Source organism: Equus caballus, chromosome 4, assembly GCF_041296265.1.
Source record: "Equus caballus isolate H_3958 breed thoroughbred chromosome 4, TB-T2T, whole genome shotgun sequence".
Lineage (NCBI taxonomy): Eukaryota > Metazoa > Chordata > Mammalia > Perissodactyla > Equidae > Equus > Equus caballus.
In genome coordinates this window covers 18,266,137-18,279,575 of record NC_091687.1, presented here as the reverse complement: position 1 = coordinate 18,279,575, position 13,439 = coordinate 18,266,137, and the positions used below count along the sequence as shown (strand labels likewise).

Sequence of the window (13,439 nt, the reverse complement as noted above, 5' to 3'; positions counted from 1 at the left end):
CCAGTTAATACATTCATTCAAATTATGATCATGATATATATGTATATACATATATAAAAACTAATTTTTCAGTTCCATATAAAATAGAATTTCATATTTTCATAATCCGCACATGTAAGAAAGCATACTATGTGATTAATTACCAGGGGCTATGTTTATATACATTTACTAGTTAGATGACAATCACCAAAATTATTTTACCTTGACATTTTAATAAAATGTTCACTAAGATAAAATTCACTTCAAAGGTCATTCAAAGATGTTAAGTTCTAGTGCTGTTATTGACATTTATATACTCCAGGAAGTAAAGTGGATTGTAATGTATAATCAGCACGTGTACTATACAAAGCAACAGTCAACTCACCTCATCTCTGCAATGATATCTTTGTGGAAGTCTTTTAGCAGAAGAGATATTTTGCTCTCAGAATTTTCCTTTAGTAAAAAGGAGAAGATTGTTTTCAAAAGCTGTTCCAGGAAATTCACCATGCTTCTTGGAGGGAGAATTATTCTCTCACCATTTTCTGAGTGTGTATGGTTCAAGGTGAAGTTAATGAAATTCATTATTTGAAGGTCAGTATCACTTAAATTGGAGGCTGCTTCTTGAGAACTCCCGGCTAAGTTACTGGTTGAATTAATTAGAGAGTTTTCAAAAGGTAACTGAAAAACTGAGAAATTAGTTAGCTGTTCTTGGTTTAGCAGATGAGTAAGAAGGGAAACATCAAAACCATCTTTTCTAGAAATGTTTTTGAGATAATCCAAAAAGGTAGTAACGTCTTCAGTTAACAAAGCTACATCATCAGTTGAACTCTCATTGGCCAGCAGAAGAAATGTTTGTATCATTCTGAAGTATTCTTCATTTGCATATTTATGAAGCCAGTTTTTTGTGACCAATAGAAAATCTTCAATAATTTCTAATGCCTTCAATGATGATGAACCCAGCCTTTCCAAAAAATGTGCAAGTTGCAAAGTTATGTTTTGAAGAGCTACTGAATTAATAATTTGAATTTTTTTGTTAACTTCAGAGAACAGGAGTCCGATATTAAAGTCGTGGGTTAGATCTTTCATGATTTGTTCAAATTCAAGCCATAGTTTGTCAAAGCTGTAAGTTGTTTCACTCTTTTTAACAAAACTTGAAAGTGCTTCTAAACTACCACCTGTAAGGTTTGTATTCAGAAACATCATGAATGAAGAGACTAGAGAATGAGTACTATTTTCTAGGCTCTGATCCCTAGAAATAGAGTTTATTATCCTTTCCAAATTTAAGGAAATATTATTTCGAACAGATGCCTCTGTGTCTTCATTAACATTAAAGATCTGGTTTAAACTAGCTAGCTTATCAAGAATGTTTTTATCTGACACCACTTTAGTAAAGTTGATATTTTTAAGTTTTTCTATGATTTTCAAAGCAACTTGCTTTATGGGACCATGGGGACAAAGTTTAGAGATGCTGTCATTGCTTTGATTTCCAGAGGAGAAGACAAATGGTAGTATCTTACTCCAAAATTCTTGCACAGTTTTCACAAGTGAAGTTTTAATATGCAAGACTTCAGACAGCTCGAGAAGAATGGAATTCCAGTCCATCAATTCATGAATTACACAGACCATTTTCCTAGTTATTTCCATCTGTGAGCTTTCATTGGAGCATTGTGAAACCTCACCCGGGGGAGACAGGTGGAGGAGCTCAAGTATACTGGACACTTTGCTATAAAAGGAAGAAGACACGAGCTCCTGGGCCTTACAGGCTTCTAACTTTGGGTTGTGCTGAAATCCAGAAGTTGTGTGATTCCAGCACCAAACCACAGGAAGGCACGTTAAAGCCTCTGAAAGAATACCTGGTCTTTCTGATATTAATTCAATTGTGTCCGAAAAAGTTTTTATCACAACAGCAAAGTCTTCCTTGGTGACATTTGAAATGCTTATGCCATGGAAGAGTGTGAAGTTATAGACATCCTTGAGGGCTTCCGTGACATTTTTGTCAACGACTCTCTTCAGGAGCCTCACGGCAGGAGGTAGCGCGTAATACACATCTACCACAGCGTTAACCTCATCTTTCGGAAACAGGCGTGAGAGTTTCAGCAGATGATTTACATTCCAAGAATGTGAGCTGTCTACAAATTTTTCCATCAAGCCAACAAGCAGATCGACTCCCATATTGCCAGTACCCAATCTACTGATATTCTTAAAGAAATCCACCAGGCCTTCACTAATTTGTTCAAGTTGACCTACTAGCAGGTCTGTGTCTGTCTTCTTGAGAGTGTGCAGGACAGAAGTCACCTTCTTTAAAACTTGAATATTACCTGGATCTTCTAGAATACTGTGATGATCTGAGGGCAGGAGGGAGTTGAACACATCCCTAATCAGTTGAATACCTAGACCCACAGCTTTCATTAGTTCATGTGGAATTGTTTGTGATGAATTTTGGAGATCATGAGGTAAACTGAAGGCAAAGTAACTAGCTAAATGATAAAAAGAATTGCCTAAACTGTTTATATCTTTTTCTTTTGGATTGATAGCAAATCTATTTAGAAATCTTTCTGCTTTAGAAGAGGAGTTATTTTCCAGGATGTTAGCAGAAATATCTTTCATAAGGGTTTGAATTTCCTTTCCCAGAGCTACTAAATGCAGCCAAATATTTTGAAATTGGCTAGGAATTTCATCTGACATTTCTATGGGTCTTAGAATTAATTCAGTAAAATGTGTCCAGTTGGATTGAGATGCAAAATCAAAGTCTCTTGTTAAGTTGTTGATAATCATCCTTACTTGGTTTGTGGAGTCATTTAAAAGAGTTAATAAAATCTCAAATTTTGGTACCTTTGCCTTTTCAAAGACTGCAGTAAGTATAAAATTTAGAAAGTCAGTTATATTTTTCAAGTTAATATTCACACAATTTATATTTGACTTATTCAATGAACAACGCTGTTCCTTTATATCTAACATCCAAGTAATAAGCTTCAACGTAGAGTTAATTTTGTTTTCCACATCTCTGAAACTCCCCAAAATACCCTGAAGATGGCCTTGCGAAAAACTGGAATTATACATCAAGTACAGATGGTTTATGACGTCTACCCACGCAATGCATCCTTTCAGTCTGCTAATTGTGTCCTCAGAGGAAAATGTGGAATTTAACATTGCCAGAATATGTAATGTCCTCTGTGAAGTATTTACATATAATAAGCCATCTTCCAAAACAAACTCAGTAACATTGTGAAAAATATCAGCACAGGACAACAAATCTTGGTCATGTGACACATTTCTAAGAAATAACATTGTTTCTCTTAACTTGATGATGACACTTTCAAACTTTACTCCATAATTTGTGAGGTTATTTGAAAGAAAGTGATTTATCAAATGTACATTTCTATCCACATATTCTGAGGTATTGCTTAGCTCGATGAAAATACCAAGCAGAGAATTTAAAAACTCTCTGCTTGAATTTGTGTTTAACGGAAGTGCCTTTAGCTGACGCAGGGCAGTTTCCAAGGTGAAAAGGGATTTTTCTATTTGGTCTGGGTTAAGCGACTTTACTCTAACTAACGCATCACCTAATGCTACCCAGAGATCCCTGAGATTCAGAAAATCATCCCAGTCATGGAAACCATCTGCTTGAGTTACATTTTTAAACAAATTTAACATGAGTTGAGCAGGGCGATGGGTGGGAAATATTCCCCGGCAGCTTTTAGAAATTTTCACATCATTTCCCAATTCATCCAAAAGCTGAGTGAGACCAACATGAAGAGGAGTGAAAACATTCATGTCAAACTTGAATATTTGAGATATGCTTCCCCAGATTTCAGTCCACATTTGAAGCCATGAAACAGTACAGTGAACAGCCGTAAACTCATTGAACACATTGCCATTTGCTGAGAAGTTTGAAAGAATTTGTGCCCACGGAAGAATAAATGAAGACCCTCCACCTATTGAATAATTAACAGAAGAAATGCTTTTATTATCCAAAGCAAAGCATTCATTACCCAGCAGGACTTCTACCGATCCATTGAAGAGTTGGCTCATATATTGAAATAAAGAAATACGGAAATCTTGGTCTACTATGAGCAGCTGTTTGAGACCAGTCAAAGTAGCGTGGACTACTTCCAGTCCTGGGTCCTCTGTTGACATCAAAGATTGGGCTTGAAGCTCCAAAAAGTTAAAAATTGAAAGCAATTGCTGACAATAAGATACTTCAGAAATTCCCTCAAGAACCCCCATTGTCTCATGTAAAAATGCAAATGTTTTACTGATGTTTTGGAAATTAAATTGCTTTATGATATCCAAAATATGTTCTGAGATTTGTTTAAGGACAGATAGCAAAGACTCTCTACTCTGAATGCTCAAGAATTTATAAATATGTTGGTAAAATGAAGAATAAACCTGCAGAAGTAAAGCTGAATCTTTGTCCTTGAAGACATTTAGATATATATGAGTCAAAATTTTATCAATTTCTTGTTTTTGAGGTTCAGAAAGAGCTGAGAAAAGTTGGGATGCATTCCTTATAGCATAGACTATGTCCAGAGCTTCTGAGACTTCTTCCTGCCTCAGAAATCCAAATTCATAGAGACTATTTATTACAGTTTCACTTAAATGTACAAAATCCATTTTCACAGCTGGTGATTTAGACCAATCTGAATGGAACAACTGGGAAAAGTTAAAGCTTTTACTAAGACTCATCTCATCTTCTGGAACAGAAAAATTTATAAGTGTAGACAAAGTTTCTAATTTAGCTCTTTCTCCTGAAATGCCATATATCCACAATTCTAGTAGCTTGGGATTAATTTCAAAAAGTATTAATTCCATAAATCTCAAAATATTTCTTGATTCTTTCCTTATCCAGAGACTTTCAAGAGTTTGTGTTTTTTCAATCATTTCTTTGCCAAATTCCACAAGTTTTTGAATATCAATAGAAGATAAACCGATCTCTAAACTTTCTAAATGATTACTCCACAAATGACTTGTATTCAGAATAGCCTCAGTGAGAGATAGGAGGTTATGGAATTTGGGAACACTGAATGAATTGAAAGGATTAGGCAATAATAATTTCTCCAAAATTCCCACGAATGATAAAAGAAAGTCCATTTGCTCATCCTCAAGGGTATGCAACTTCTTTTCCGTCATTAGAAGTTCCTTTGTGGAATGAAAGACCCTACAATATTAACAGAATTATTTTAGTATCAAAAAAATAAATAAATTCAAGACAAATTCAATTTATCAAATTTTCAAGGTAATACTTAGGCTTATTTAAAGTAAAATTTAAATGAAATATTTACTAGACAATATATTCCCAGTGGGAATTAAATGAATGTGAGCATTCAGAAGTGTTTTAGAAATCCGTAATGCAGATGCATATATTTCTTAAAATCTGCTTTCTGCACCCAAAACAAGGCATTTTAAATTACTTTACTATATGAGTTCAGATGTATGATTGTTACAGATTAGTTTGTTATTTATGTCAGAAGAATTTTACAATTCAATTCCTTATTTCGTCTCAGAAAGTCTTGGCGATAGAGGTTGTCCGAATGGCTAGATGCGTCAGAAACTGCCCCTGTATGATTTAAAGACAACTGTTGGGATTCTCCCCAATCTAGAAGGTGATTCCTGTGCTCTTTCAACAATACCATACTTCCCACTATTAGAAACTCATAATGTTAGATGGTGCACCTTCTCTCCAGGTGTTTATCTTTAAAATACAAAGAATTCTCAAAGGAATAACTCAGGGGTTAAGACAAGTCCACACTTGCAAAAGAAGTCCGCCTTTGGAGAAGTTACTCACTTCCACTAACTTATGAGCTACAAGTCCATTTTTGAAATCCTTGGGCCCCATGTGTTTCAGACTTTAAGATATATATTCATGTCCCCCTGATCAGTGGGGACTGGGCAACCTCTCTGTCAACTCAGTAACACTTCTGCAGTGAAACCTGAGAATGGGCTCAATGTGTGGGGTCAACAGATTCAACACCTAAGTCTGCGGAATGAGTAGTGATGTCAACCATAAGAAAAGCTTCAATTTTCAGACTTTTTAAGATTTCAGAATTTGCAGGTAAGGGATTTTGACCTGTATTGGCCATTAATCCCTTAAAGGGTGAATTACTTTCTAAACTTCTCTAACTCTGTAATCTTGTTTTATAACACACTGTCTGGCGTAGGATAGAAACAGGATTAATCAAATGTAGGAATGGTGCTTTCCTCTCGCATAGCTGGGGTCTGAGAGAAGGAAAAAATGCAGGCTTAATGTACTGTATTGTTATTTGTAGACAGAGAGTGGCTACTTTGAACCATGAAACATTAAAAACATTTCCTGGGAAAAATTTCCATCAGGAGAAAGAAAGCTCTGCTATTAGGAATTCAATATGAATCTTGCTCAAATACAGCCCTGTGCAGAAATGTATGCACAGCTACAACGCAAGTAATGGTGTATTGACAGAGTAGGATACAAAACTATTGTGTTTTGTATTGGGAGCTGAGAGGTCACGGAGAAGTAATAGTAGTTTGAGTAACAGCTGAAGTGGAACCAGTATTACTAGGAGTAATGTTGCTGTACCCTTTTAGATCACTTTACAATTTATAAAGCACTTTCACAACTATAATCTCAGTCCATTCCTACAACAGCCTTTTGAGGTACACATCATTATTTCCATTTCTTGGAAATGGAAAGATTTCAGAATGTTTTCTCAATTAGCAGATTCACGCTGCTATTATATTATAGGAACGGGATATGGCCCAGGTTTTCTCATTTCAAGCTCAGCTTTCTTAATACTAATGGCACTTAATATCAATTCTTATTCATTCATTCATTCATTCATTAAGGCAACATCTAGTTATGTAGCATCTATCATGAAATATGCTGTGCTAGCTGCTATGGGTCTACAGACATAAAAGTAATCACGCCCTTGGAGCATATATAGGCTAGTTTTGTTGCTGTCTTTCTAGAGCTATTAAATATTTCAGACTGTCAGGACAGTAAGTTATCATAAATCTGACATGAGTAAGGAACTGATTCTCTGGAGGGTCCATTTCATTCTCCTTCTTCTGTGTCCACTAAGACTGAGCTTAAAAAGTTTCCCCAAGTGTGATGAATCTCAGGTCTAGATAACTGTTGCAGAATGGTTTTTAAACTTTGGTGTGTACCAGAACCGCCTGTAGAATTTGTTAAGTCTGTAGAAACCTGAGTCTTGTATGTAGGCAAGACTTAGCATGTCTGGGGCAAGGTCCAGGCATATTGTATTTTCAGCAAACTTCCCAGATAAGTTTGAACCATTCCCAAATTTGAGAGCTACGGCTTTAATGCCAAGCCTCTGCCCCATCGTGTCACAACACAATCCGCAAACAATACAGTGCGCTTTTAAACTATACACAATATCCATAATTATACATAAAAATTTCCATTTCAATGCATGTACTGAAGTAACAGAGCAGTATATAATCTGGCAGATTTAGTTCCAAAGATCACTTCTCTCCCAAAAGTCTCCAGAACGAACAGAATCTTCAATCATGCCTAAAGTCTAAGCAACTAGATAAGACAAATTTTCAAAGAAAGATTTTATTTTTGGAGTATCTATTATAAAACATGCTTTTGAAGGAAAATCTTATTACTATAATCTGCATTTCCTTTCAAAATCTATGGAAACATGTCATATATTCTGTGAAACAAATATTTATTGAGACCTAATATGAAATATTGAGTCAGTAGCTAAATCAGGATCTCACACTTGAAAGCTAGTGTATCTTAAATTAGGTTTTGCTTATTTTCAGATAATAGTTAAATCAAGAACTGGGAGTTGAATTCTGCAAACTTACCTGGATATGGATGCTATTGGAGACCTGAGTAAGTTATTCAAAAATGCAAAATAATTATCACTGATGATTTTCCAATCCATATTTTCTTCATAACAAGGAGATTCCTCAGAGAAAGCTAAATAGAAAGGCATTTCATATGTTGATTTCAAGTTGGATGTAACAGTCAAATCTAATAAAGTGAAAAATGCTATAGTGGTTTGGTTAACATGGCTGAAAATATAACAGAAGAGGGTTATTAATCCTTCTGATGTGACCTCCTCTTCTGGCCAGGATGAAGTACCTCTGGCTCTCGAGAAACATAGGACAGTGATCCATGAAAGACACAAAACAATCAAGATGACACCTACAATTATCCTTCTTGCCACCTTAAGAGAGTGTTCTGGCCATGACTCAGGAAGGAGGAACTATGCTGGAGCTGGTGGACATCTTGAATTGAGGGGATGAAGTTTAGAACCTAAGACAGTGGAGTAACAGGATGGAGACCAGAAAGGAGAGAGAAGCACAGCAGGATCACCTGCTGGATGCCTCCTTCAAGTGTTCAGCTGAGGGCTAACCAAACCATGCATGTGAAGAAGCTACCTGAGACCAGGGAAAGACCCTCTCAAAAGGATTAAAGACAAGTGTCCAGCCAACACACAGGGCCAAGAACATTTCCCTTAGCCAGACTTGAATGGTCCATGACTCATTAGACATTGAGGAGAAGATGCAAAAGGGTCTTGCCTCAGTAGTGGGGAATACTTACAACCACGCTGAGCTCTGCTTCAGTCCTGCCTAACAAATCCTAAAGGCGGCACCCTAAAGAATCAAACTGTTTTCAAGAACATAGGAAAGCAAAATAACAAGCACAAAACAAGACTAAAGTCGTAATATTTGGCATCCAATCAAAAATTACCAGGTACACAAAGAAGCAGGAAAATGTGACCCATATTTAGGAGAAAAAATAATCAATCAAAACTGACCCAGAGCCAGCCCTGATGGCCTAGTGGTTAAAGTTCAGTGCACTGCCATTCAGCAGCCTGGGTTCAGAGCCCAGGCGTGAGACCACACCACTTGTCTGTCAGTAGCCATACTGTGGTGGCAGCTTACATAGAAGAACAAGAAGGACTTACAACTAGAATATACAACTGTGTACTGGAGCTTCAGAGAGGGAAATTTTTAAAACAGGAAGATTGGGGGCTGGCCCCGTGGCCGAGTGGTTAAGTTCGCGTGCTCCGCTGCAGGCAGCCCAGTGTTTCGTTGGTTCGAATCCTGGGCGCGGACATGGCACTGCTCATCAAACCACGCTGAGGCCGCTTCCCACATGCCACAACTAGAAGGACCCACAACGAAGAATATACAACTATGTACTGGGGGGCTTTGGGGAGAAAAAGGAAAAAAAATAAAATCTTTAAAAAAAAAAGGAAGATTGGCAACAAATGTTAGTTCAGGGTGAATCTTTCCCAGCCAAAAAGAAAAAAAATTGAAAGAATTTCTTTAGGGAAAAAAAAAAACCTGACCAAGAATGGACAAAATTCAAGTAGAATTAGCAGAGAAAAGCATTAATCACAGAAAATAGTCTATACTATTTAGTTTATATTATATGGCTTAAATACCCCAATTAAAAGGTAAAACTTGTCAGATTAGATAAAACAAGACCCAACTAGTAAGAAATGCACTACATAAAAGACATAAATAAGTTAAAAGTAAAAGGATGGAAAAGAAATATCATGTTAACACTAATTGAAGGAAAGCTATCAGAACAAGTAGATGTCAGATGATATTATCATAATTTCGTAATGATAAAGGTATCAATTAATCAAGAAAATATAATTCTAAATGGTCATCCACATTATAACAGAGCTTCAAAACACATGAGACAAAAACTGAGAAAATATAAGGAGAAATCCACAATTATAGTTGGAGACTTCAATACCCCTCTCCATATAACTGACTGAACAGGAAAACAAAATATCAGTAAGGATGTAGATTTGTCCAACACTATCAAGCAACTTGATCTCATTGATGTTCATGGATGTCCCCAACCAACAACAACATAGTTCACATTCTTCTCAGGTGTACATGGAACATTTACCAAGGGAGATCGTATTCTAGCCCATAAAACGATCTCAATGAATTTAACAGGATTAAAGTCATACAAAGGATGTTCACTTACTAATTAAATTAGAAATCAATAATAGAAATGTACCTGGAAAATCCCACATATTTGGAAACTAAATAACACACTTTTAAATAACTAATGGATCAAAAGAGAAATGAAAAGATAAATTTAAAAGTACTTTAAGATCCAGCCCCGGTTGCCTAGTGGTCAAGTTCAGTGCACTCTGCATTGGTGGCCCTGGTTCAGTTCCCAGGCATGGACCTACATCATTTGTCTGTTAGCAGCCATTCTGTGGTGGCAGTTCACATATAAAAAAAAGAGGAAGATTGGCAGTGGATGTTAGCGCAGGGCGAATCGTCCTCAATAACAACAACAAAAAAGCACATTAAAACAGAATGAAAATGAAAGTACAATATGCCAATATTTGTGGGATGCTACTGAAAAAAATACTTAGGGAGAAATGTATACCATTAAACACCTACATTAGAAAAGAACAAAGGTTTCAAATCAATGACCTCAACTTCCATGTTAGGAAACAGGAAATGAAGAGTCAGTTAAACTGAAAGTAAGTAGAAGAAAGAAAATAATGAAGATCAAAGTGGAAAGTAAGGAAATAGAAAAAAATTAACAAAATCAAAGGCTAGTTCTTTGAGATCACTAGCATTGATAAACCTCTAGGCAAAGTGATCAAGAAAAAAGAAAAGCACAAATTACTGACAAAAAAAAAAATGAGAGAGGTGATATTACTACAGATTCTATAAATCTGACAAAAGATATGAAAGACGTCTACAATGAAAACTACAAGAAATTGCTAAGAAAAAGTAAGACATAAATCAATGGAGAGATACACTCTGCTCGTGAATCAGAAGACTGAATATGGTAAAAAGTCATCCTCTCTAAGTTTACCTATAGATTCAATTCAATCCTGGTTAAAATTCTAGCAGAATTTTGAGAAATTGACAAGTAGATTCTAAAATTCAAATAGAAATGCAAATCACCTGGAATAGCTAAAAGCATTTTTAAAAAGAAGAAGAAAGTTAGGAGGCTACCATTACCTGACTTACTATAAAGCTACAATAATCAAGATTGTGTGATATTGGTGTAAAGATCAATGAATACATCGCTGAAACAGAAGAAACAGTACAGGAGAAGACCCACACTTCTGTGTCTGGACAACTTATTTAACAAAAGTACAAAGGTGATTCAGTGGAGAAAGGATTATCTTCATGACAAATTTTTCTGGAGCAATTGGATCTCCATACGCAAAAAAAATAAAATAAAAACAAAATTCAATATACACCTACTTCATATAAAAATTAACTCAGAGTGCATCCTAGACCTAATTTAAAACCTAAAGCTGTTAATCTTCTAGAAGAAAACATAGGAGAAACACCTGTGAGTTAGCAAAGAGTTAGCAAGGATTTCTTAGCTGTAATACGAAAGGCATGATCCATCGAAAAAAGAAAAAAGATCAAAATGAAAACTTCAGCTCGTAGATGACATTGTTAAGAAGAATGCAAAGACAAGCCAGATCCTGGAAGCAAACATCTGCCAAGCATATATCTGACCAAGGGCTTGTATCTTGCATTCACAAGGGACTTTTAAACTCAATAACAAACACACAACCCAATTTAAAAAGTGGGAAAAAGATTTCAATAGACAATTCATAACTAAAGATATACAGATAGCACATAAGCACAAGAAAAGACAGATGTTCAAAATCATTACTCATAAATGTAAATTAAATCCATAATGAGATACCACCACACACCTATTAGAATGGCTAAGACTTTTAAAACTGACAATACCAAGTGTTGGTGAGAATGTGGAGAGACTGGAACTCTCTTACAGTACTCTTAGGAGTGTAAAATGGCACAGCAGCTTTGAAAGACAGTTTGCCAGTTTCTTAAAAAGTTACACATGCACATACCATATAATCCAGGCATTTTACTTCTAAAGAAAAGAAAGAATATTCCATACAAGACTGTACAAGAATGTTCACAGCAGATTTATTTGCAATAACCAAAAACAGGAAACAAGCCAATTGTGAATTGTGTGGATGGATAGACAAACTGTGATACCTCCATACAATGGAATATTACTTAGCAATAAAAAGAAATGAACATGCTACCACATGAATGAGGCTTAAACTAATTAATTCTAAATAATTTTGCTGAGTAAAAGACATCAAATAAGAGTACATACTGTATAATTCCATTTATGTAAATTTCTAAGAAATGAAAACCAATCAATAGTGACAGCAGATCAGTGGTTGCCTGGGGACAGGAGCAGGGGGCTGGAAGTGACAGCAGCAAGGATTACAACGAGCAAGAGGAAACGTTTGGGAGTGATGGATATGTTCACTCTCTCAAAGGTGGTGATAGTTTCATGGATATATACATATGTCAGACCTAACAAAGTATACACTTTTAATATGTGGGGTTTGTTGGACGTCAATTATATTTCAATAAACCTGTTTTTGTTTTTAAAGAAAGAAATCCTTCTAACTGACATAAGTAATTTAACCTGTCTAGCACCTAATTCAGAAGCAAAATTACATGAAACTTGTGCCTTTTATACTTCACTGAGTTCCCACGGAAATAGACTGGCTTTCATTATATATAATTTTATAAATGTTGAAGGGGAAAAAAGCTGGTAACAAGCTTGAAAATTAGCACAGGTGTGTGTGATTAACATCAGGTTAAAAAAAGGTTAATGCTGGGGCTGGCCCCGTGGCCGAGTGGTTAAGTTCGCGGGCTCCGCTGCAGGCGACCCAGTGTTTCGTTGGTTCGAATCCTGGGCGCGGACATGGCACTGCTCATCAAAACCACGCTGAGGCAGCGTCCCACATACCACAACTAGAAGGACCCACAACAAAGAATATACAACTACGTAGTGGGGGCTTTGGGGAGAAAAAAGAAAATAAAATAAAATCTTTAAAAAAAAAAAGGTTAATGCTACCAGGAAACCAAGCCATATCAAATAACTTTTTTAAACAAAAGAAGAAAACATACTCCACCATAGAAATTCTCTGGCTGTTGTTTGTGATGCATTATCTTTCTGGCACTCATTTCTGTGGAGAAGAAAAGGGGACTAATATCTATTGCATATGCGTACAAGTACCATGCTAGGCATTTTACATACATTATCCTATTTAGTCCTTGTAAGAAACCCACAAAGCAGGCCATAAAACTTCTATTTTACCAAGGATAAAACCGATTATGATAGAAGCCCAGTGACCTGCTCAATAAAATCTGTGTCAGAAGCAATGTTTGGTCCCCAGTCCATCTGCCTCCAAAACCCATGCCAATACACCACACGAGTGCATGCATTATCTCCATGATAAAATTGCACTCCATCATTTAAATAATACAGCAGAATCTCTTTATTAGAATACTTAATTAGTGTCCCTATTTACCACATTCTTACCACGTGCAGTTGGTTTGGTTTTGTTTCTTAAAGGAGAGAGGGAAATACAGAGTGTATAACCTAAAGCTGGATGCCTATCAACAAACTTGTTCTGTTATTATTCATGTAAACCAGAGCTTCTCAA

The 13,439-nt window shown here is 36.1% G+C and overlaps 1 protein-coding gene across 1 annotated transcript in view; it reads right to left on the bottom strand.

Moving 5' to 3' along the window:
* Positions 1 to 13,439, bottom strand: part of ABCA13 (ATP binding cassette subfamily A member 13) — a 408,916-nt gene that overhangs the window by 323,799 nt on the left and 71,678 nt on the right. Inside the window, exons 16-17 of the mRNA XM_001496546.5 lie at positions 7,789 to 7,903; positions 365 to 5,137 (exon numbers count right to left, since the gene is read on the bottom strand). Coding sequence (XP_001496596.3) covers positions 365 to 5,137; positions 7,789 to 7,903 — 4,888 coding nt within the window. The remainder of the gene's footprint in view (positions 1 to 364; positions 5,138 to 7,788; positions 7,904 to 13,439) is intronic.